The sequence below is a fragment of the Bidens hawaiensis genome, unplaced genomic scaffold (genome assembly GCF_021521415.1).
Source record: "Bidens hawaiensis isolate Kalapana, Puna unplaced genomic scaffold, B.hawaiensis_p1.1 tig00008283_1, whole genome shotgun sequence".
NCBI lineage: Eukaryota > Viridiplantae > Streptophyta > Magnoliopsida > Asterales > Asteraceae > Bidens > Bidens hawaiensis.
The window spans coordinates 622,120-648,327 of NW_027491589.1; the positions used below are offsets into that span (position 1 = coordinate 622,120).

Below are 26,208 nucleotides of genomic sequence, written 5' to 3' on the forward strand. Positions count from 1 at the left end.
AGCCCAATGAAACACGTTATTAGGTTATTTACAAATCCATAACATCCTTAGTATGCTAAGACCCAATTACATATTATTAAATTGTTAAATATTAATGGAATTGTTTATATATTTTGGGTCCTTATTGGTTTCTTATAAGTTATTTTCAACGCAATTCAATTATTAACATTAAAAAAATATAAAAAAAAGTTCAGGCCCTCACTGAGACTGTTCACTAGACGTCGACTAAGCCCAACAGTTGACCGCTAGTTGCGTTCATTGAAAACAAATTGACATTTTTTAAAACGAACAAATGGAATTCACGAGTAAAAGAAAAGTAGCATGAGGATCTCACCCCCTTAATTATCCAACGAGTCTCTGGCAACTACATTCAGTGAAAACAAAAGCCCAACGGTTGTTGCTAGCCGCGTTTAGTAAAAATAGAAGCAACACTTTTCAAACGAACAAACGGTTGCACAAACCTACATATGGAAACCACAATGAGTAAAAGAAGGGTAGAATGAGGAACTCATCTCCTTAATCATCCCACGCGTCCCTGATAATTCCGTTTAGTGAAAATAAAATCTCAACAATCGTTGGTAGCCCTTTTTAATGGAAAACAGAAGCAACACTCTTCAAACGAACAAAAGGAAGTCAAAGCGAACAAATGAAAACCACAACAAATAAATAAAGGGTAGATTGTAGAATGAGGTATTCACCATCTTAATCACCCCAAGTAGTCCCGTTAGGTGATAACGAAAGTTCAGTAGTCGCTGCAAGCGGCGTTCGGTAAAAACATAATCGACACATTTTTTCAAACGAACAAATGAAAACCACAACAAGTAAATACAAATTAGAATGAGGGCTCGCCTTCGTAATCAAACTACGGGTCCTTGAGAGCCTCGTTCAGTGAAAACAAAAGCCCAACAGTCGTTGCTAGCCGCGCTTAGTGAATAAAGAACCGACACTTTTGAAACGAACAAATGGAAGCCCTAACGAACAAATGAAAACACAACAAATAAATAAAGAGTAGAATGAGGAACTTACCATAATAAAACTACGAGTCATTGATAACCTCGTTCAGAGAAAACAAAAGCCCCAATAGATGCTAGCCCCTTTTAGCAAAAATAGAAGCGACATTTTTCAAACGAACAAATGGACGCCACAAATAGTGAAAGAAGACTGGAATGAGGGACACACTTCTTTAATCATTCTACGAGTCCCTAATAACCTCGTTTAGTGAAAAAAAAAAGCCCACTGGTCGCTGCCAGTAGCATTTAATGAAAAAAGAAGCGACATTTTTCAAACAAGCAAATGGAAGTTCGGTTATGTGTGAGTTCGGTTAGCCTTTAAAAAAAAGTTACGTTTTTTTGTGCTCACCCTACTTTCTAGACACGTATCTACTATTATAATAAACAAAAATGATGTTTGTGTCACATGACACCTTATTGGCTTATTTTTATGCCAAGTGGCACCCTTATCTTGTAACATTTAATTCATAATTTTTCTTATTAAGACAAATCAATTAAAACTTTCCTTAACAAGCCTATTTATTTTAAACAATTCTTAATATGAATGAGAGACTTAAATTAATTATACTTATTTATATTTAATTTTGTGTTATGGGCTAGATATATACAATTATCTAACCAATATAATAATTTTTCAAAATAATTGTTGTTTTATTTGTTAATTTATGAATTGACAACTTCCAATTAATATGTACTCTGAGTAGAGTATGTTGATAGAAGTTTTGGGAAAATTTGAGAGAAAAAGTTCATAGCTCCATTAGATCTAAGTTTTTTTGCCAATAAAGTTGTTGACAAAAAGAAGGTTTTTGATTTCTATTAAGTGACTCATGTTCATATAATCAACTATAGCAGCGGGGTGTGCTTATGTTTTCTTTTCTTGAATTACTAAGTTATTATTATATTTGTAAAGTACACGATTTAAAAAAGTATTTTGAAATTTGATGTTAATGAATCAAACTAATAAGCTATTTGTTGTAGTATGAACCAAGTTTTTATTTATATGGAGTTATTTTTGCATAAGCGCGATTATTGGTTGGGCTTTCAAGTCATTTTTTCAAGACATCCTACTTTCTTTTGAGGGGTAATTGAGTAATTTTATTTTTCACGCATAATATTTTACTTATGTATATGTAAAGACATAATTAGTAATTTGTTATGATTTGTTTGATGTATATTTGCAGAGAAAAGTTGAATTCTACTGTCTCTATTGTATTAAAGCATTGACTCATTGCCTTGGATTAATTCAACTATGGTTTATACAACTAAGTTGACCATCTCTAACCATCTTGATACTTTTTTTTTGCACCATCTATTTCATTGTTCATGGGTCAATAAGTTGAGTATGTTTGATTGAACAACTAATGTATTTGTAAAGATAATTAATTAATTTATTATACATGTGAATTATGCTAAAAAGTAGAATCTATCCGAGGTCTTATAGTGAATTGATAAATTGTCATTAGATTTATTTAAACAAATGAAATGCCACTCAAAGTATAAATATAACTTTTTTTTAACTTACGTTGTTATTTTATATTTGAGCAGGAACATACATACATAAGTTTCTTAAATATATTTTATGTTTTTATTAGTATTATCAACTTTCATAGTTGATGAAAAACTAGAGTCTATCATGTATAGGAGATTATTTTGAAGAAAAGAAAAATGAAAACTGGACAATTAGAAGAGGAACAATTGGAACAACAGGTTAAAAAGTAAAAAAAGTGATATTTTTCTATTTGAGATATGAATTTTAGCATTTTAATTTTCCAGCCGGTGTGTTTTAAACTAGTATAAATATCCAAAAAAAATACAAAACCCCAAAGCACCCTTTGCCTGACTCGTAAAGAAAACGCAGTCATTTTCCCCGCAGTAAATAATTGGCCAAATCAAATTCCCACTGAAATCAATGAATCAAACTCATTCATTCATCTTTTACAATTACAACTGCGCGTTATCCCTAAATCACTCCTTCCATTAATCATTCATTCATTCGCTTTAAATCCTCCAACACTCCACTCCACTCCAAATATTTGATCAACATGACAACTGGTTCTTCTCGAAGAAGCACTACTTCTTCATCTAGAAAAAAACTTTCTGAAAATGGCCCCACTGATTCTTCCCGCTAATCGTCCAATGTAAGTTTTTATATTAGAGTAATGCTTACTTTACACTTTCATTATTACACGCAACAATTGGTTATTATAGAACAAAACTGCACTAGGTTGACAGGAGAACGCACTGTGAAGCGATTGCGTCTCTCCAAAGCTTTAACGGCGACCGAATCGACGACGGTTGGTGAAGCGTGTAGGCGAATGACTGCTAGGAAAGCTGATGCTCTGTTGCTTACCAATTCGAATGCGTTATTATCTGGCATATTAACAGATAAGGTATATGTTACTTTTTCGCTGCTAGTCGAATCGGATTGGAAGTTTATATGTAGTTTTTCAATATCTACATACAAAATTGTATGCATGAAGTTTTAGGAGGGGTTAGCCTCAATCGAATTAACCAATCGGTTTTTAGTTAATTGGTTCGGTTTGGTTTGGTTTGGTTTGGTTGGTTTTGATTAATAATCAAAATTGAACTTGGGCTTAAATTTTTGTTTAGAATTAATTACATGAGATAGATACATAAATACATGAAATGGAATGGAGGTATAACTGCATGAAATGGTGGTAAAAACATGAAATGGAGGCATAAAAGCTATACATATATGAAAATATGAATGGTTCGGTTCAGTTAATTTCGGTTAACCGAGGGTGCAAATTAAAACCGGTAATCGTTTTTGGATTAAATCGGTTTTTAGTTCGGTTATTGCTCACTCCTAATTTTCAAATTCTTCAAATATTTTGACCGAAATTTGGTCGGTACCGCTTTTAGGTCAATTAGGTGAAATGGAGTTGGTAACCCTCCGATTTCCGATCAACCGACGCCTAATCGTAATTTATACAACACTGACTTTTTAAAAGATTTTTTCATCGTAACATATTATTAACTAGATTTTGACATAATTGTAGGATATTGCAACAAGAGTTGTGGCTCGTGAGCTTGATCTTGAAACCACTCCCGTCTCAGCAGTGATGACAAGGAATCCAGTTTTTGTAGTTTCAGATACGCTTGCAGTAGAAGCCTTACAGAAAATGGTGCAAGGTAGGAACATCCAATGAAAACTTGTGACGTGTCACAATTCACAAAGAAATGTACTTGATATAATTATCAAAATGTTTGTCTTGCAGGAAAATTTAGACACTTGCCTGTTGTAGAAAATGGAGGGGTTGTTTCCATTCTTGATATTTCAAAATGCTTGAATGATGCGATCGCGCGTATGGAGAAGGCTGCTGAAAAGGGGAAAGCTATTGCAGCTGCGGTTGAAGGTGTTGAGAAGCATTGGGGAACTTCGGTTTCTGGTTGGTTAATTATATCTATTATAAGTTATTTGTTAATAGATTCCAGGTCTTGATTATATGTTATTTATACTTGTTTAACAGGTTCCACCACATTCATTGAAACACTTCGAGAGCGACTGTTCAAGCCTTCTTTATCAACCATAATATCAGGAAATCCAAAGTAGGTAATATGCTTTACTTTGATAAATAAAAAAAAAATTGTTTCTTGACGAATTGCAAATGATAATGAATTACTTATACCTCAAATTGTTATTTTCTTAGGCTTGTAACTGTTTCACCATCAGACACGGTGCGAATGGCAACAAAAACCATGTTCGAATGTCACACGAGCTCCGCCATTGTAACAGTTGATAGCAAACCGCGTGGAATTTTGACGTTAGTATTTTCAAATTTGTAGTTTATATATGTATATATATCAAACATATCATGTGGTTTCAGCTAATGGTATTATAAAAATGTGATCTTAATGTATAATAGGTCAAAGGATATCTTGAATAGAGTTATAGCACTGGGTCATCGTCCTGAATTAACCTTAGTGGAAAAGGTTTGTGTATTTTAATTATATGTTTATTAGTGAAATAATTTTTAATTATTTATGTATTATTTAGGTGATGACCCCAAATCCTGAATGTGCTAAAATTGATACACCAATCGTTGAGGCTCTGCAAACTATGAATAAAGGAAAGTTTTTACATCTTCCTATTGTTGATAAAGGTGAATATTACGTCATATTAATCTTTTGAATAATTTATATTTATGTGCCTGATTTAAATATTTAATTCAGTTCATTTGGTGTCTTCTTGTGCAGATGGAATTATTCTTGCAGTTACTGATGTACTTCAGATCATTCATGCAGCTGTAGCCTCAGTACTTAACTTCTTAAACTGGTCAGGTTTGGATTGAAACGGATCAGGTTAAAATCTGATTATTGTTCATTATTTATGCATGAATTAGGTTGGAAGTACTACAATGATTGATAATGATGCTGCAAATTCAATGATGCAAAACTTTTGGGATTCTGCCATGTCAGCACCACCTGCGGACGATGATAGTGAAACCAAAAGGTAGGATCACTGTGATTTTGACTTTTTTGTTTGTTAAACCTAAATAGAAATGATGATTTTGCAGTGAGGGTTCTTTCAAGATTGCTTCTGAAAATGGGACAGATATTGGAAAAGCTGTTTATCCCTCACCTTCGTTACCTAATACGTTTAATTTCAAGATTCAAGATAGAAAGGGCCGGATGCATAGATTTATGTGTGGTATGTTTTATTCTTTCATTACTTTAAATATTATTATGATAAAATTTGATATTACAGATGTTAATTTACTCGAATTTGTCACTGTGTTAGAAACTCATAGTTTGGCGGATCTAATAACCGCCATACTTTAAAGAGTAGGTGGTGAGATTGACCGCAACAACCTCCCGCAGATTCTGGTATTTCTCGTCATCTAAATACTGAAAAAGTTTACTGAATGTTGACTGACTTTTGACTTTTGGTTTTAACATTGTAGTATGAAGATGAAGATAAGGATATGGTGATGCTTGCAACAGATAGTGATCTTATTGCAGCTGTGGAACATGCTAGATCAGCTGGTTGGAAGGTATGAACATACACTTGAGTAAAATTAGTTTTTTGCCCATGATTATTGGTTTCATTTCTGGTATCTGTATGTATTAGTTGATACAAATTATTTCATAATATAAACAGGGATTAAAGTTGCAGCTGGATTACTCTGGGATGCCTAAAAACCGAAAGGGTTCATCAGGTGGTGGTGGTTTGGAGCATGCTCATGCAGATGCATGGGCTTCGGTTTACAGTTCGGTTGCAGCCGGGGCTGCATTAGTGGCTGGTTTAGGTGTATTAGCATTCTTGAGAAGAGCTGGCAACTGATACTTGTTTGTTATTTTCTTTTTTTTTCTTCTGAAAAACGTTACAAGGGTGACTCCAGGTTTTGATGTCGTAAAACACGCTTATTTTTGTGGCGACACGTGGAAAAACGAGACTCGGGTGCTCTCTATTTGAGAGCTTGATAATTGATATAGATACTTGTATTGTATGATGATTCTATCTTGTTAAGTGAACCTTGTTTAACGTTCAGGTCAATCATATATAGGATGAAATTTTATAACAGGGAGAATACTCTTTGTGAAGGCAACATCTTGATTTTTATAGGCATTGAATCCTTCTACAAGAGAAGAATAATGTTTTTATAGTTGGTTATTTTTTTCAAAACTTTCTCCTTTTGTGTTTCTCCCATTTTGAGAGAATTGTGATGTCGGTTGAAAGTACAGTTTTTTCATAACTAGTTTAGGAATTTGAATAGGCTTCTAACTAGGGATTGGAACCGGTTTGCCAAAAACCGGTTAAAAACTAACCTAACCTGCCAAAATTCGGAGCTGCTTTCAAAATAAGCAGATCCATACAGGTTTGGAATTGGAACTGGTTTTGTAAAAAACAGTTTTTGAATTTTGTTGACCTTGTTAAAAAAAACACCTGGTTTGTACATCTATATCATGTCATGTGTGGCTTTTGTTTAGAGTTTTAGGCCCTAATTTGAAAAGAACTCAAATCTTGGAAGGGCTATCTTTTAAAAAAATATTTAAACAATTTAATGAAAATGTTGTAAAAGAAGCACCCAACAACAAAAGACCCTAAATAAGTGTATTTTGTATTATTTATATGCTCTAGATATTTTACAAGAATTAAGAGTCAAACAGATGGTAAATTTAGTTTTTTTTCCTTTCGGTAAATATAGGATCTAGCACTATACAAAATTACAAAGTTACATTAAACATTTTTTTTTCTTTACTATATGATCATCTTTCTTTAAGTTTGATGGTTGGGTGTCAGGATTCAAACTTTCTTGATTCAGGTGATGTTTGTGTGTTTTTATGGTGCAATATGTGTTATGCTGTGATTATGATTAGCAGTAGCCGAAAAGGATCAACACCCGGTTCAGAATTCAATCTCTGCAAAAACTCTAATAAACTTATGGTTGATTGCAGAGGTTTGTCTGAAGCTGAACCATTGAGAAGAACCGAGCCAGACAAAACAAAAGGCCTATCTTATTTCAAATGAATTGGCTCGGTTAGCCTCGGCGTGAAAGCTGCTCACACATATGTGAAAGGTGCAGTTTCACGGTTAATAACAGATAGCAGGATTGGGTGCAGATGAATCTGCCATTGTTGACATGATCCATAATTAACAATTACTAGTTTACCAATCGTTTCTCCTGGTTGTAAACTAAATAATTGGAACCAGATCAATCAAGTAACAGTAAAACTGTCTATAGATATCTGATCTAAACTTTCGCACCAATTTACACATAAAATTTGTCAACATATTCAACTACAAGCATCATTTAAAGTTCATACACTGTTACAAAAAAAACCTATATCATCTTCATCAAACTTAAGTTACCTTCATCCAGAAACCGGACTTTGCCAACTTGCAATGTCAGTAATGAGCTCTCGGAACTGATCAATGAGATTCTTCAAATGCTTGTTCTTATTTTCAAGCTCCTACAAAGCACATAACAGATAACATACATATTAACATTAACCTGCAACATAGTATACAAAATTACTAATTAAAAACAGAGACAATAATAATAAAATATACCTTTCTTAAAGCAGAAGCCCGATCTTCTAGCTTCTCAACATCCAAATCATCAGTTGACATTGGATCAATATCATAAGATTTAGCCTTCACAAGTGATAATTAGGTTTTAGAAAGCTTGTAAAGAATCACATCAATAGTTATGGGTGTGCATGAAACCAAATAAAACCGAACCGAAACAAAAACCAATTGTTTGGTTTTATGTTTTTGCAAAAACCGAACTTTACTTTTGATACTGGTTTTGCATGTAATAACACCCCCCCCCAAAAAAAAAAAACAAAAACAAACCGAATCGAATTCTTAGATTTTCATTTCTATTACAATTAGGGGTGTATCGTTTTGACTTACGAGAGCTCGAGCGAGGCTCGTTTCGAGCTCTTATTCTAAAGCTCGAGCTTGGCTCGTGAGTTCTTTTTGCAAGCTCAGGCTTGGCTCGTTTATTATTTATAAACTAATTTACATATTGTTCCAAAATGTGTTGTTCCGGACACGCACACCGGCCCACGCCAAACCGTCCTAAACTAATTGACCTGGGTGTTTGGGATTCCTTATTTTTACCTCCTTATCTTATATCTTATGATAGGCTAAAAAAAAGTGTGTGGGTTTTCTTATTATGTGAGGAAATGTTAATAAGTTACACATTGTAATTTATGACTTCTCCTTATAAGTTATAAGGAGGTAAAAATAAGGAATCTTAAACACCCCTAGATATGTTTATAATTATTTTTGTATATTTTATGAAAAACCTTAAACGAGCATAACCTCGGCTCGAGCTTACGTAGCACCTTAAAGTAGGCCTGGAAACGAACCGAACGTTCGGTGAACCGTTCGGCAGGAAGTTCGTTTATGTTCGTTTATTTAATAAACTAAAGAACATGAACACAAAATTTGTGTTCGTTTAATTAAATGAACGAACATGAACACATGTTCCGTTTGTTCATTTATGTTCATGAACGTTCGTTTATGTATTAATAGAAAATAATTAAATATTATCTGGATATGTCATCTGCTTAAACGTTTTATATTTGTTAATTTGTGTTCCTTAATGTGTTTTCGGATTTAAGTTTGTTTATGTTTGTTTGTGTTCATTCACATTGGTTCATATATGTTTATTTATGGTCGTTTATCTTTGTTTAGTTATGTTTGTTTAGATTTTAAACAAACGAACATAAACGAACACAAATGTCCATTTTTAAATAAACGCACATGAACATAAATATTTGTTCGATTAGTTATAAAGTTAAATAAACGAACACGAATATGCCCTTGTTCGTGTTCATTCGATTCTTGGCTTTCAATATTCACATTGATGAATACATCGGTCTTATTCTCTATACCGATTTTATTTGTGTTCGTTTGTGTCCGTGAACCGTTCGTGAACACATTAATTTTCTTAATGAACGAACACGAAACTAAAATCTCGTTCGGTAAGTGTTCGTGAACCGTTCATGAACACAATATTTTCTTAATGAACGAACATGAACAAGGCCTTGTTCATGTTCGATCGGTTCGTTTACAGCCCTACCTTAAAGAGCCAAAGTTCGGCCCGAGCTAGACTGTGAAGTGTGAACTAAATAAACTATGTAGTCGATATCGCCAATATATCGGTTATCGGTCCTTGGCGATATATAAATCAGAATAGAATATCAGTTCAGAGTATCGATACCGATAATATCCATGATATTGACTGATATTGGACTAATATTTGACCGATATATCACTGATACTCCCGATATTAGTGTTTTAAGTCTTAATTATCAACTTTTAGTGTTCAATGTTAGTGTTTTAAGTCTTAATCAATTATTACTTTGCTACTATTGTTAGTGCTTTGCAATTTGCAAAAGGTTAATTTGTTCATGGCAGGAGACTATACTGAATTATTAGTGTTAAATTGCTATATATATGAACTTTATATGATATTAAAATTAACGATATCCCACCGATATCTCACTGCTATAATCGATATTTGCAATATCCGATATTTTTCCGCATTAACTGCTTAGTTAATACATTCAAAACAGGTAAAACTTATTTGAGGGTTGAGCTCGAAACTCGGCTCATTTACAACTTTTGTCGATCTAAGCTCAAGTAGCTTAGGAGCAGCTCGGCTCGTTTATTATTTATTATAAAATTAAGGTACCTTTCTAGAATTGGGAATAGCGGCGAGGACGGTACGGAGAGCTGCGACGGATGACTTGTATCGGAGACGAGCTTCATCTAGGGCGCCGCCGCCCATCTCGAACTGATGTGTGGTGTCGGATGAGGCGGCTTCGTGATGGCCGTTGTTAGCATTATTGGGATGTGTAGAAGAAGAAGAAGAAGAAGAAGAAGAAGAGGACCATAGGTTAGGGTTAGAGAGTTCGTCGTTTAAAGAAGATAAGATCTGAAATGCAGATTCTATTGTGTCTTCCAGGTACTTCTGCCCTTCCATTGCTAACTCTTGTGTTGATTTCTGACTGCTCATCGATGCGCTGCTGCTTTCTTCCATATGTTGATGATGATTTGAATGATTGAATGACTAGAGTGAGTGATGAGAATTGGGAACCCTAATAAATGTATACAATAAATTAATAAAGAGGAATTTATTAGAAAGTAATTTAATTTCGTCGACAGCAGGGTTCGAACCTGCGCGGGCAAAGCCCAACAGATTTCAAGTCTGTCTCCTTAACCACTCAGACATATCGACATTTGATTTTTAATACGAGGTTTTGTGTTAGTATAAGAGAATGAATGGTAATTTTTTTTAAAAAAATGTAAATGAATTTACTCGATCTAACTAAGGCATATGAAAGGTCGTGGTCGTTGCGCGCTTTATCTCAGACCCATCCAAAAAGATTGTGTGCAGCGCACTCGATTGTTCGGGGGATGAAGAGATATGGTCCTGGATTCAATTCGGATTCGGGTTCAAACCTAAAAACAGCGAAGGCGAGGTAAAAGGAAATACGCTAGAGAAGAAACACACCCTCATGCGCACACCGAAAGAATACGTCCAATTAATAAGCCACCCAGGTCCAAGAGGGAGGTACAATAGGGACCACTGTTAGTACTAGAGTTGCACAGGAAAAAGCACCAACAGGGTAGCATTGTCTATACAACATGCATGAGCAGTGGGCCCCACGCAAGACGGCATCCTCGATCTCCTCTATGACGGCTGCAAAAGGGACTAACCAGATATCCTCTCGACACATGGCCCAATATTCATTCCACGACGCTCCATATCGTTGGCTATAAATACAAGACTCCGCCAAACGTTAAAAGATTCCGCTCTCACCCTCTCTAACCATATATCATCTCTTTGTGCTTTACACATTTGGATTGTATGCACGAGAGACTATCATGAAGGCGATTGACGCTTTTCTGAGCTGGAAACATCTCTCCCTTCTAACCACCATCACATGATAGTTTTCTCTGCATCTTTGTGTTTATAGATTTTAGCATATGAGTCATTATATTGCCTAGCCATGAATTCATCCGGTGAGTGGCCCCAGTTCCCAAGTGGTACATGGGAATACAATAACTTCTTTCATACAACTTTAACGTTGGCATTCTTCTTGATGAGATATATAGTAGTTTGTAAACTCAAGTGGTTGCTCGAGGGTCGGTGATGACCGTCGTTTGAGTCAATCAAAAACCTAATTATTTTAAATAGTTAGAGCAAGTAGGGTATCGTATCACAAGGAGTACGTGATCAATGCAATTCGTGTAACAGATTTAATATTATGACGTAAACGGTTATAGTGCTGATCACGCAAGCAATAGTTTAAAATAAGAGAACTAAGCAACAAACAAGTAAACGAGTATTAAGCAGTTAACAAAGCAAACCACACCCGGAATTCAAGTAAGCAACCAAACAATATCTCATGCAACCTAACAGATTTATTATTAACGATTAACTAAAAACTGATCAACCAGACAAAACCTTAGACGTCAACAATTACTTTACACACGGCACTGGTTATCAAACAGTCCTTGCCAGTGTGACTCAGTTAAGGGTAATTGTACGTTTTATCGTATTCAATCTAACCAAACAGTTATATGACTAATTATCTAGCAACTGGTAACAGATCGTTCAGACCAACGTAAACCTAAACCGACCGAACACACAGAAATACTAAACATCAATAATCATATATCAATCTTCAATAATCAAAACATAAATATTCTTAATCACATGAGAAAAACTGTAAATGGTTACAAACTATACATCCCGGGTGCGATTCGAGAAGATTAGCCGAGCCGAGACATCATCAAATCTTCGATACAGATGATATGGATCATAGATATGGTCTTGACACAAGCTAAGATAGTGGAAATCGCCTCTTGGTTGTAAAGACGGAGTTAGGGTTCTTGAGAATGAAAAATAACATATAAACCTAAAATTCCCGTCTGCACTCCCGTCACGGTACGCGATGGCCATATGACCATCCCATCGCGTACCGTGATTTGCTAAAGATATTGTGGCATTCTCTAAAGCCTCGGTTATTCTACTTACATTCCCATCAGCACTTTCTACTTCATAATGTTTATCTAGTTTAACTAAGGCCTCATTTAATAGACTACAAAATTTATAATCTATAAAGCTTTGGTTTGCACCTGATTCAAATAATATTCTAGCATAAACATTATTTATAGGAAACGTACCGGTGATCACGTCCGGTATATCTGTTGCTTTCTGGGTGTCTAGCATAAAGACACGAGCGTTTCCTTTCTTGGCATCGGTTTTCACCCCGCTCCCACTTGCGCCAACTGTCGCTGTCGTTGGTTTCTTCTTTGGACATTCCGTACTAAAATGCCCATTTTCACCACATTCAAAACATACTACTGCTTTCTTTTTACAGTCTGCTTCAGTATGACCCAGCCTTTTGCAAAAATTACATATAATGGTACTTAAGGGTCGTTGACATCTCCCAAAATGTCTTATGAACGCCCCTTCCCTCTTTTTCTCAACTTTCCGAATCTTTCCTCCAACTGGCGTCTTGCCATCATCTCTTTTCCTTTTTATCCCGATTCCTTATCATCCCATCCATCAAGTACCCGGCCAACTCCATGGCAGATTCCGTTGAAGACGGCATATGTGAGCAGACTAAATCACGGATTTCAATTGGTAATCTGTAAATATAGCGTGTCACTTTGTTGATTTCAGGAGTGACTAAGTGAGGTACGATTCTACAATACTCAAGAAACTTGGTGTTATATTCCTTGAGATTGGTTCCCACAACCTTGTGGTTCCACAATTTGGTCTGAATCTGATCCATTTCATTGATTAGACAGAACTTCTTTAATATCATAGCCTTAAACGTTTCCTAGTCCAGGTTGTAAAGATTCTCTCTACCCTTGATTCCTATTAGGGTATTCTACCATTCCAATGCATCCCCCTTAAACATCTGGGAGGTATATTGAACCTTCTCTCTCTCCGTACACTTGCTAATTAATACAATCGATTCCATTTCCTCCAACCATCGGAGGGTAACTATTGCTCCTTTGTCCCCGTGAAATTCTTTGGGGTTGTAAACTTTGAATACTTTGAAAACACAACCTTCGTTTATTTTGAGTTTCTTAGTTTTCTCACGAAGATCATTTTCAGCAGTGGAGCTTGCATCACTTGTTTCTTTCTTTTTCTCGGTTTCCTTTTTCTTATCTTCCTTCTTTTTCGATTCTTTCTTAGATTCTTTCTTTGAATTTACCGTTTCACTTTTGCTTCGGCTTACCCTTTTACTAGATTGAGAAGCGGAACGACTAGGATCATTTTTCAATATTTCATAGATTGGGTTCACAGCTTCTTTTATTAGATCACGAATACCGAGCATATAATCCTTCGGTATTGCTTGAATATTTTCTTCGGTAGCTTTTTCTTGTAAAATTTCTTCGATTGTCTTTCCTTTATTATTTATTTGCATTTCTGGATTGGTGTTTGCTTTAGACATGCTGTAACATGAATAAAACAAAATTTTAGGGAAAGACACACTTTATATTACATTATTTATGTTACACGGAGAAACATAACAACAAACATCGATACATAACACGATATCTAATCCTTAATCCATTTCTTAACAAGATTTTTCATCTTGTCACATTTCTTAACTATTTTCCTTCCCATTTTCTTCTTGTCCACAACCTCGTTCCTCAGCTCGTCCATCACCGAGTTTGGCGGGTTCGGATATCCCGATGGTGCAGATGCAGCTGGGAAGAGATATGTATTTTCTTGTGGATAGAGATGCGGGTTCGCAACGTATGCGTGCATTTCTTCATCGGGAATGTTATTGATGTAAAACTTCTTGATGAGATTTGCCTCCTCGCGAATTTCCTTTGCTTGTTGTGAAACCGAAGGTCTTGATCCTAAATATGAAGGGAAGTAAGGATTTTCATTTTCCTCTTCTTCCTAGGGATCCTCCTCTTCTTCAGGATCTTCCTCCGATTCATAAGGGTTCTTGATTGGTGAGTTAAATCTCTTTTTGTATGGCATGCTAACCCTCATTTTTGGTTTATGACTGGGTTCTGCAGATACTGGTGGGGTCTCGTATTGATAGTTCAATGGTGGTGATCCAAATTGCCATCTCCTTTGATCAGAGTGACAATTCACCCAGCTTGATGATTCCGATTCAGTTTCCTGTTTAATCTTGCTTTGCACCTCCTGTTCCTCGGAAGGATGGTAGGTTGGAATTTCGGAAGGATAGTACTGAGGAATGTTGTCAGTGGTGTCGTCAGAAATCTCTATTGGCATTTGCTGGCTCCCTGGGAGATACACGGGTTGGCTCCCATATGGTAACACCGGATTGATTGGTTGATTGTGACTGAAGAAGCTAGTATAATAACTATTGCTACTTTCCATATTTGATGGTTCGTAGTTGATTGTTGGTATTGATCGAATGGCTACTAGGTGTCTACGACCAAAGTAGTTAGTATAAGACATATGCACTTTTAGTTAGATTAGGGATAGGAGGTTTACCAATCCTATCTTATCCCTATGAATAATCATAGTAATTATAATGGTTAATGCCTAGGTACTAATGTTTAATACCTAATTCGCTGAAACCGATGGATCTGATACCAACCTGTCACACCCCGACTTAGGGCCTAGGCGTGTGACCACAAGTTGGTACCTGTTTTGTAAATATATCAGAGTTTATGTGTAACATTTCGGGTTTTTCGCTTTCTCATTTGTAACCGTTACCCGACCCACTTTTGGGCCCGGGCTTTATCATTAATAATATCCGCATTTATCGAGTTATAAATTATTATTATATTTATATTTAAACTATTTAGCTTTGACGTTTTTAATCCAAAATAATAAGTTCTATCCATTCTTTATCCATCTCCAAACTTGAGGGTTCTTTATGTAAAAATTACTATAATACATATTATGAAATGGTTATCCATTACCAAACCCGACCCACATTCATGTTTCTTGAACCCTACTCCAATAATCATCAATTTTGGATAGTAAATCAAGTTGTAAACACCAATGTGATCCGAGTATCATTATTCCATAACAAACACGGCATTGACCGACGAACTAATTAAGTCAATAACATCAAACTGATTCGTTTTTCCTTGTTTAACCAAACCGCCAGCCTAAATCATTGATGAAAGCGAGATCGTCGATATTATTTCAATTAAATTCATACAATCATTCCTTATAACGTGACCGACAAAACCCCTCTATTTAATTGTATTCATTTGGCTCGTTAATTGCTCGTTCATCACGTCTTTCTGGCCGTCCCTGTTTCTCCTTCGTTCATCCTCTTCTGTTCTTCGTTTATAGCAATTAAAGGTATGTTTGGGATCGCGTTTTCATGGGGAACAAAACCCCTAAACTTGTTTTGATCAATTAGAACGTATTGAATCAATTCGAGATTAGGGTTTGTATACTCAATTTGGGGATAAACAGATTATGTTTATAAATGTTTGAACCAGACTATCCTTGCACGTTGGCAGGGATAGCCTGCTGGTTAACACAAGAGGATTTGGGGGTGGAGGTCACGGGTTCGACCCTCCACACCCTGATTTTTTTGGTGAATAATTGTTTTATGCTTTTTAAATTAATAATCCATTTTAATATTAATAATAATGATTAAACAAAGTTGTTTAACTAAAAACCGACCTTTTAATATTCGTTTTCATTCACATATATTTTTTAAGACTCGTTTTCATGCATATATATATATTCATATATATGTATAGATATAAATAAAGATACATTTTTCTTATATAAAGATACATAAATATATAAAGAAGATTTTTACTTAAAAACTAACGTTTTATTAAATATATAAATCAAGTAATTAAGTTATAAAACTAAAAAAAGTATTTTATATTTTCTTAAATCAAAGTAATAGTTTAAATATTAAATCCCTAAATAAATATAATATTGGTTATCGTTTAACTAGCGTCGTAATTAAGACCCTTATTTTAATCACATTATTAACTCTCTTAGGCGTTAACGTTCGCGCGTGATCATCTTCTCTCATTCTCGCTACTTTAACCATCCTCGTTCACCTTTGAGGTGAGTACCACATTCCCCCTTTTTACTCGTTTTATCATGTTTTGGGGATATATGCGTAACTTATTATATTTTCACACTTTATCTATACACAAAACTGCAATTGTTGTCTTATGTGTTAACTAATCTCATGCCATACTTGCTTTATGTTTATGTGCTCAATGTGAACCGCATTCGGAGAGGTCCAACATAATCTCAGAAAATAGTATGATCATACGCTAGTCGATTTAGCTTTGTGCTTTTCGACATCTCATTTTATTTGCTCATTGGTTGATTTGTTAATCTCATTTGACGCGTTGCAGCTACGTATTTTAATATATATGTAAACTGAACTGGTTTGTTGCTCACTCAACCTCGTGTTGACAAACTATATTATTTTCACGCATATGTAGGTTACCGTTTGATGTGAAGTGTGGACTTAGAAGAATTGTTTTAAGGACTTAATGCTAGAAGAGTTTATTTGAGACTTTAAATTTTCATTTGAATTATTTGATGTTTTGTTTACTTTGGATTTCTTTTTGTAATGAATTATGGTGATATTTGAATTAAATAAATAGATCTTTGAACTTTAAATATTTGCATGATAGTAACCTACGAGCTGTGACAATCAGTCCACGCTCCGGCATTTCCGCCGTAGGTTGGGGTGTGACATTATGGGTTAATTTTAGCGGAAGACTTTAAGTTGAATATAATATTAATTTACATTGAAAATTTACTCGGGAATTAAAAACCTGAGTATTAGTTTACAAAATATAAGTTTTCATATTACAAGGATTAGTTTATCAAAACCGGAGTCATCTTGTACGCGCTTCTATCTTCATATGAACTCCAATCCTTGCTAATGCTACTTATGCTTAATTACCTGCAATGGGTTGGAAAATACGTCAGCTATATGCTGATGAACACGTATGACTCGATAAAACTGTTTAAATGACAATTATAATACAATTATAGTTTTCTGTACACCCAGCAGATGCACGGCCACATCTGGGATTTGTACCACTACCCTACACACACACAAATGTTCTCCCGAGCTATGACGCTCCTGCAAGGAGAACTAGTCATGAGCGTTAGCCCACGGCCACCCGGCCTTTGATTGATTAGGCTGAACAGTTATGTTTGGATCCAGACAATTGTGTACTCGGTCTGAGTTGCTTTTATTTTCTATCTTGTATTATAATGTTTTAGAGATCAAATGATCTCATGTAGACATTGATTGACTCGTTAAGACAAACACCCGTTCGCCTCATTGAGTATAAATATGTTTTGACTGATTGAAAAGGTTAACGTATTCACCTGTACTGTCGGTGTTTGGAAAACCTTGACTGATTGATTGATTGTGAATGATACTTAACCTATACATAAATAGGTTCGTATGCATGATTTGAATGATGTTAAGCTATGATTGTAAGCTTAACCTTGAAATCGTTTATCTTTGATTGTGAATGAAAACACTTAGCTTTATGTGACGTTTGATATAGCATGCTTTGGCCTATCATGTTGGTAAGTTTCTCCAGGTAAGTAAACGGGTTCCTCGGTTGATTGGGATTTATGCGAATTACTTTTCCTTAGGCAAGAAACTTACTACAGTGATATCCCCCTTCCAGTTACTACATGCCCGTCAAAATATATCTTTTGTTAATCATTACTTCATCATGAAGTTACGTTTATGAAAACACAATTGTGAATGATTTAAAAATACGATCAAGGTTAAAGATCATAGCCTCGATTGATAATCTAAGTTATAATTCAAATAACTTAAACGTAACTCCTACCTTAATTCGGATGCTTAGATTGATAATAAGAAAAAGGCAGGATCTTGATCTATTCGCTTAAGTGCTTTCTACTTGATTACAACTTCGTTTCTTGCACGAAATACGAGAACAACGACGCTTCGGCTTGTCACGGCTATTGGGCACGCTTCCCTATGCTTAACTATGTGAAAGTGAAGGTGTGATGGGATGAATTGAGCTCATGCCCGTCACCCCCCTTTTATAGCCGAATTTTGATCCCATCGCGGTACGCGATGGGTAACTTGGAACCTGTCGCGTACCGCGGCGCCGCCTTTTTACGCCGCCTTATACGGTGATGACACGTGGCCTGTCACAACGCGCCACGTGTTGACACGTCGTTGGACACGTGTCCGGTGACTCACCAACCCCATCGCGCTACGCGATGGGTTGTTTGCTATCCCGTCACGTACCGCGACGGGAGAAAATTTTCAAAATTTACAATTTTGGTCCCTCTACTTTCTAAGTTAGTATATTTTAACTTAAATTAAAGAGGGTAAAAGACACGGTGTTACAGGAATGAAGATGATGATGAGGGAAAGTGTTCTAGAACACTTAGATTTGTAGATGGAGATGAGTGTTTGAATATGGAGATTGATGATGAATCTGAAGAGGATGATGATAAAGATTATTATTATCATGATCTTTTCAATATAAAAAGGGGAGAGAAAAAATAAAAGAAAAAGACAAATAATAATGAAATTACGCAAATACCCTGGACTTAACGGATGAAAATTGAAAGATTAAAAAATGTACTAAAAATGCAAGTTTTTTAAAACTGAGGTAACCATTTGCACAAAAGAATGAGTACTAAAGTTGTGTAGTTGGCCAAACCACAAGTACTAAAATGACACTTAACTCTACTTTCTAACTAGTATAAACATTTATTTCAATTGTTGATATGGACATATGGTCTTAAACAGATAACATATATAATTACATTAAAATAAAATAAAATCACATAAATAATTACATATATGACTATTTGTAATCATAGGCTGAGGGGTGTGGGGGGCGCGAGAGGGGGCGCGAGTGGGGGCGCCAGCCAATAATATTGTGACGTGTGGCAGAGAGAGAAACTTGATAAGATGGGTGTTGGTTGTGGTGCTCGCGCCCCGGGACATTGTGTGGAGGGGCGCGAGAGGGGGCGCGAGCGGTTTTTTTTTTATTTTTTTATAAATGTATTAAAAAAACGTATTATTAAAAAAACTCATAAATTATTTAAAAAAACACACATTAATTAAAAAAACACATTAATATCTAAAAAAAAATTAAAGTACTAAAAAAAAACATTATTCTTATTCTTCGGCTTGGTCTTCTTCGATCAACCTCTTCCGGATACGTTCCTTTTGTTTTTCCATCAGCATTTGGTCGACCGGATTTAGGTTACTGAAGTCTCTTGTAAGGAAGTCCAAATCTCTCATTCTTTTTTTTTTCCTTTTTGTCATTAGAGACCACCTCCATGGTTTTGTTGAATTTATTGAGGGATTCAACAAGATCGTTGATGTTTACGGCTTCCCCCTCAGCTGGTTTTTTCCCCCTGGCGTCCCTTCCCAATGGCCGCCTCCTCGGCGGTGAAGACGTTTCCTCCCCCGCAACGTTTAGGTCGAATCCAACCCGGCAATCCGACCCGGCGGAAGTGCTATACGCTCCAGACGAACTAGTTTTAGTCCGTTTCGGCCCTACTTCCGCATCAAGGTCCGGCGCCACCAGCTCAACCCACTTAGAACACCTTCTCAACCTCTCCCACACCTTTACACCGTCCCACGTCTTCACCGTCCCATACCTCCGCAGGCACTCCTGCTTCCACTCTTCGACAGTGAAATTATAAACCGCCAAATCGTCACTGCCACTTGGTCTCATACGACCGGCGTTCCTGTTGAACAGATTAGTAAACAAGCCGACAAATTTTCTGATTTCGGTCCACCGACCCGAAATCATATCGGCGTTCCGCTCTGTACTCCCAACGAGCGAATAGAACGTCTCCCTAACCTTTGTCCAAAAGACCTTGCTCTTTTGGTAGTCCGCTGCAAAATGCATAAATAAATTTGTAAGTCATTTAACTTTTTTATTTAACTTTTTTTTAAAATCATTTTTAAAAACGTTAAAACAATTACCGCAACGCCGATCCTCAGAAATGACTATCCAAGCCCGACACAGGGCTTCCTTCTCATCCGATGACCACGGAGTGGTTTTCCGTTTCGTCCTTCCAGTCGAAGCCGAACCCGACCCGTCCGTTGCAACTTGTTTTTTCCGGTGGACGCGTCTTCTTTGTCCCGCAGCTTCACCTTCTGGTTCTTGTGTCTCCGGAACAACAAAGTTAGGAGACGGTTGTATGTTGGATGGTTGAAAGCCGGATGATTGTTGCGACCCCGAATAAAACATCGGTTGGTCCGGTGCCGACCATAAATCGTCGTAACTGTAATCTGAATCTAGGTTTGGGTACCAATTTCCAGCCATGTTTTTAAAAAAAGGTTTGGAAGATGGGGTGATTTTGGGTTTTTTTGAGGTTGTGGTAAGTATTTTATGTGATTTTGGGTGTGGTATGTGATATTGGGTTGATATTGGTTTATATAGAGAAATTTTTTTTTTTTTAATAAACTTAAAGAGCCAACGGCTCAATTTATAAAGCCCCAACGGTCATGCACGCATTCCGAAGCCCACTTTATGCCCATTTTCAGCCGTGACTGGCCTTGCGCCTGCCTGGATTTCCGCGCTCGCGCCCCTCTCGCGCCTCGGTGGTGTGGTGCTCGCGCCCCGGGGCGCGAGCGGATGGGCTCACGCGCCCCCTCTAGCGCTCCACACCCCTCAGCCTAATTGATTAGTGTATGGTTTACTTCTAAGTCTAACACCATCATTTTATTTGTGGTAGTCGTTGCAATCGTTAATATGTTGGAAATCTTCCTAAAAGTGACCGAATAATTCATATGGAATTGGAAATACAAGATTGAAGATTGGTCTCGTTAGACTTGAAAAATACTAGATCAAATGATTTCAGAGTCCATTTTCCTTTTGACTGTTTCTCAGCTTTCTTGAAGACAAATCCATTTTAATCGGGTCCTACTACGGACACCCAACCACCCCCTTCTTATACGTCCCGTATAGGTCTATACGGGACATATTAGAAGTTTTTTTTTTTAAAAGGATGGTTGTCCCTAGAATCTGCCTTTTAATTTTCTATTACAACTTTAAACACAATCATGGCAACTTGAAAAGCTTTAAAATATGATTTAAACTGCACTGATTACTCATTTGTGTACAAAACATGACAAGTGTATATATCTTTTCTTTCCAAAAATATATTTTTAACAACTATTTTAGGAAATAAGGATAACATTAGGGCCACCCACCATGATTACAAGTTTACAATTAAAACACTATCGTGTCAAAAAGCACAAGTCAAAGTCTGTGGGTGCTTGGACAGTTGGACCTACATGGGTGACACATATTTCCATTTACATTATTATAAGTCTAAATGAGATGAGAGTTGGTGAAGTGTTTGGACGTTTTCTTTCACCAACTCCCCTTACCCACCAATATCACCTTCCTTATCCTAATCATTTTCTCACCAACAAACAACTTTCTAACATATTATTTTCTTTACGAAATCAATTTTAGGAATAGAATTGTGATCACAATATACATATTTTTACTTATTTTTTTTCTTGAATATGAAACATAAAGCAATATTTTAACTGTCATGTGATTACGTTCCGTGCATTGTTTCCCGTATCAAACTGGTCACTGGTTGGCTTGGTCTGACCAGATGACACAATATTTAATTTTAATAAATATTTAAACATTACAGATATTATAAATAATGTATTTATCTTCAATTAAAGTTGAATGTTTATACAAATTCGTTGTTATGTTAGTTATATTAAACGAATTTAAAAAATATTGTTTTGTTGACATGGAAAAGGAAAAACAATAAAATAATGAAGACACCTTATAAGATAAAGTAGATGAATTTGAAATGTATAATTTTTATGTTAAGAATTGAGTATTTATACTTTAGTAATAGAGTAGTTGACAAAAACTCTTATACAAGGCTTCCGGTTTGTGAATCTCTCATACAAAAATATATATTGTATAATTTCTCTTAACCTGCTCGATCTTAATAAACTTTATATAAACATAAGTTGTCTTTAATGACATTGAGGTGATAGTAATGATTCGGGATTTTAAGATCTCAAGTTTGAAACATGATTAAAGAGGGTTTTTCTACGGTGATGGGGTTTCCTTCTTGATGATCTACTTGAGTGAGTCAACTTGAAGCGTCAAAACCAGTTTAGACGGTTAACATCCCGTCTCAGAAAGACTTTCCCATATATTAATGGTGGTTTCAAACGTTATTCGAAAACAAAAATAACCATCGTTGATAATTTGATGTATCGTCTATTTTTTTAATCAGAAAGGTATGATTGACACCATGGCTAACTTACATAGCACGCTACATAGTATATATTCTTGAATTTACGTGTGATGAGCACTAGAAATCATGAACGCTCAAAGAAATCATTTTTCATTTTTTATAATAGATTCTTATAAACAATATATTAAATTCTTCATCATCATCCTTTACAAACTAAAAAGATTTGTTACCCTTTCCTATGGCTCAAAACTTAATTCAACTTATTATTACAACGAGCTTGATCAATTATCTCATATTCATAACCGAATAATCAAATCATTTGTAACAAAACCGATCAATTACTGAAATTCAAAAGAGCGCCAAACCAATCTACGTCCTCCATAGCTTGTCACACCTACATTAATTTTTTTTTATACGTGTTTTAATAAAATCAGCATATGCATAACTCATCCAATCAATAAAAAAACATCGATCATCAATTTAACGTATATATATTAAGCCTACATACAAAACATATAATAAGTCGTTTCAAGACAAACCATAGAATATCGATTTTTTTAAAATCTAATCGTCCAACTGTCTCTATCATATAGACTTAAAATATATAGCCAAAAATTTCACTAACTATTTGGTAATTGTTTTACTTTCAAGCTTTGTTTATCTTAAGTTGAAGTCTTCATATTATATTTCTTATTGACAAATTCGCCATTAGTCAAAATCAATACTTTGATTAGGTCATCCACCATTAGCAGCAAAGCGGTAGGTGAAACCAATTTAAAAAATAAAATAAAAAAAATGAGTTGCATACTTGCATTATAAAACCAACTAAAACACGCTTCACACCAAATAAACACCAACTTGCATACATACATACATATATACATTATTCTCTAACACGTTTCATAACTTTGTTAACGTACACAACGAGATCATGAAGATCGAGGTAAGAGAATCGACAATGGTGAGGCCAGCTGAGGAGACACCAACGATTAACCTATGGAACTCGAATGTGGACCTAGTGGTCCCGAATTTTCACACGCCTAGTGTGTACTTCTATAGGCCGAATGGTGCGACTGACTTCTTTGATCCGAAGGTGATGAAGGAGGCGTTGAGTAGGGCGTTGGTTCCGTTTTACCCGATGGGAGGCCGGTTGAAGAGAGACGAGGATGGTCGGATTGAGATCGAGTGTCGAGGACAAGGTGTGTTGTTTGTGGAGGCCGAGTCTGATGGTGTGGTCGATGATTTTGGTGACTTTGCGCCCACGTTGGAGCTACGGAAACTCATACCCGCGGTTGATTATTCGCAAGGGATTGAATCGTATCCGTTGCTGGTGTTGCAGGTATTTCAACTTTATCGCCGTGTACACGGATGCTTAGATGATTATGTATTATGACATGAAACTTATTTTAAAGAAAAAACTTACATCAAAACATGGATAATTATAACTGCGTCGCTATGGTATATTCGGAATTTTATAAAACAAAATATTAAAAGTTATGAAAAAAAAACAAAATTAAAACTTATAGTGTGACACCTTATAACTTAGTCAATATATATTTTAAAAATGAAAAAAAAATGGATTTTAAATGGTTAATTTTGTTAAAATGAATTATTCATATTGTAAATTGTTGAAGAGCTATATAATCAAATAAGAAAAAAATGGATTTAAGTAATCGGATAATTGACAAATAACGATCATAACTAACGATTTGGCTGCGAACGGTCTCATCAATGAATAATTCGACATGCTTAACAACTTATATTCATGTTTTGGTATCTTTATTGACAAATATTTTTTTGACAAATATCAGTCTCAACTAACGAGTTAGTTGCTGGCAGTCCCATAAATGAATCGTACGACATGCTTAACAACTTGTATTTATGATTTGGTATCTTTAAATGCAGGTGACTTACTTCAAATGTGGTGGGGTGTCACTAGGAGTCGGTATGCAGCACCACGCTGCAGATGGCGCATCTGGGCTGCACTTCATCAACACCTGGTCAGACATGGCCCGTGGGCTAGACCTCACCATCCCACCCTTCATTGACCGAACCCTTTTACGTGCCCGTGACCCACCCCAACCCGCCTTTGACCACATCGAGTATCAGCCCGCCCCACCAATGAAAACCGCACCCGAAACCACAACGGTTCCTGAAACCGCAGTCTCTATTTTCAAGTTAACACGAGACCAACTAAATGCGCTAAAAGCCAAGTCAAAAGAAGCTGGCAACACGATTGCTTACAGCTCGTATGAGATGCTTTCGGGCCATGTTTGGAGGTGCGTGTGTAAAGCTCGTGGCCTGCCGGATGACCAGGACACGAAGCTTTACATTGCGACTGATGGGCGGGCCCGTCTCCGCCCGTCACTCCCTCCCGGCTACTTTGGGAATGTAATATTCACAACCACTCCAATAGCAGTAGCCGGGGACCTGCAGTCAAAGCCTACCTGGTATGCTGCGGGTAAAATTCACGATGCGTTGGCAAGGATGGATAATGATTATTTAAGATCCGCACTAGATTACTTAGAGCTGCAGCCCGATCTAAAGGCGCTTGTTCGTGGGGCCCACACGTTTAAGTGCCCGAATCTTGGGATAACTAGCTGGGCTAGACTCCCTATTCATGATGCGGACTTTGGATGGGGCCGGCCCATATTTATGGGGCCCGGTGGGATTGCTTATGAAGGGTTGAGTTTTGTGTTACCGAGCCCGGTTAATGATGGGAGCTTGTCAATTGCCATTTCATTGCAAGCTGAACACATGAAGCTGTTCAGCAAGTTCCTTTATGACATTTGAAATGATAGTTTAATTTTGATCATAGCAATATATACTCATTATGCATAAAACTTTTCTTTGAAACACAAATTGTTGTATGTCAATGGAGGCTGAAACACTTTTCCATAGGCCAATCGGTTTTTTAGTTATACGACATTATTTTAATACACACATAAAACCAATCTCTTTTAACTTTGCTCGCAAAAGAAAAGGAAAAGGGCAAAATACAGCTTGTGCTCGATCTATACTTAGGTATGACACACATATGAGTGGCTGTCCTAAAAGCATACATATAGATTTGTAAAGTGAAGTTTGGGGAAACATATATAAACTTTGAAATGCATCCACATCCACTGTCATTTGTTCAAGGGCTTGAAGGCGATGGTAAATGCCTAAATGCACCAGATGTCCGGCTAGTCTCAAGAATAGAATAATCTTGAAGTGTATAAATTGTGAGTTTGCAATACATTACAGGCGTGGTGTTACATACATTACTGGCAGGCATCAGTAACCAGTTACTTGGTTTTACCGGCCTCTCGTATCAACTAAGGAGCTCGATCACACTTTTCACGTTCTTTTCGGGTTTCGGTTTTCTTCTTTAGTACACGAAAAGATGTAATAAACAAACTGAATTTAATGCATGTGTTGATTTAAGTGAACTTATGGGTTGGTTAAAATGGGTCAAAATAATTACTAATATAATTGAACTTATGCACATCAAGATA

The 26,208-nt window shown here is 36.2% G+C and overlaps 2 protein-coding genes, 1 non-coding gene and 1 pseudogene across 4 annotated transcripts; 2 read left to right on the forward strand and 2 right to left on the reverse strand.

The window, feature by feature from the left end:
* Positions 1–3,238: 3,238 nt before the first annotated feature.
* Positions 3,239–6,606, forward strand: LOC143637435 (CBS domain-containing protein CBSCBSPB5-like; annotated as a pseudogene). The gene is made up of 13 exons (XR_013154425.1): positions 3,239–3,400; positions 4,031–4,163; positions 4,250–4,420; positions 4,502–4,580; positions 4,682–4,795; positions 4,898–4,964; positions 5,029–5,134; positions 5,229–5,287; positions 5,375–5,484; positions 5,549–5,682; positions 5,773–5,858; positions 5,936–6,025; positions 6,133–6,606. The product of XR_013154425.1 is annotated as a CBS domain-containing protein CBSCBSPB5-like (transcript).
* Positions 6,607–7,813: 1,207 nt separating this feature from the next.
* On the reverse strand, positions 7,814–10,558 carry LOC143637416 (mediator of RNA polymerase II transcription subunit 30-like). Its single transcript, XM_077104811.1, has 3 exons — positions 10,184–10,558; positions 8,047–8,130; positions 7,814–7,946 (listed from the first exon to the last, which is right to left on the reverse strand). The coding sequence occupies exons 1-3, from the start codon at positions 10,529–10,531 to the stop codon at positions 7,848–7,850; spliced, it is 531 nt and encodes a 176-aa protein (XP_076960926.1). The 5' UTR covers positions 10,532–10,558; the 3' UTR covers positions 7,814–7,847.
* Positions 10,559–10,647: 89 nt separating this feature from the next.
* TRNAS-UGA (transfer RNA serine (anticodon UGA)) lies at positions 10,648–10,729 on the reverse strand. The gene has a single exon. It is a non-coding gene; the product is annotated as a tRNA-Ser (tRNA).
* A 12,873-nt stretch (positions 10,730–23,602) lies between these two features.
* LOC143637437 (shikimate O-hydroxycinnamoyltransferase) lies at positions 23,603–25,534 on the forward strand. Its single transcript, XM_077104830.1, has 2 exons — positions 23,603–24,050; positions 24,617–25,534. The coding sequence occupies exons 1-2, from the start codon at positions 23,643–23,645 to the stop codon at positions 25,502–25,504; spliced, it is 1,296 nt and encodes a 431-aa protein (XP_076960945.1). The 5' UTR covers positions 23,603–23,642; the 3' UTR covers positions 25,505–25,534.
* The last annotated feature ends 674 nt before the right edge of the window (positions 25,535–26,208 follow it).

Excerpts from the sequence above, each read along its gene's own strand:
- LOC143637416 (XM_077104811.1), bottom strand. The coding sequence starts at position 10,531 with ATGGAAGAAAGCAGCAGCGCATCGATGAGCAGTCAGAAATCAACACAA. Across the intron at positions 8,131-10,183 it reads CTATTCCCAATTCTAGAAAG|GCTAAATCTTATGATATTGA; the intron begins GTACCTTAATTT and ends TCACTTGTGAAG. Across the intron at positions 7,947-8,046 it reads GGGCTTCTGCTTTAAGAAAG|GAGCTTGAAAATAAGAACAA; the intron begins GTATATTTTATT and ends TGTGCTTTGTAG.
- LOC143637437 (XM_077104830.1), top strand. The coding sequence starts at position 23,643 with ATGAAGATCGAGGTAAGAGAATCGACAATGGTGAGGCCAGCTGAGGAG. Across the intron at positions 24,051-24,616 it reads ATCCGTTGCTGGTGTTGCAG|GTGACTTACTTCAAATGTGG; the intron begins GTATTTCAACTT and ends CTTTAAATGCAG.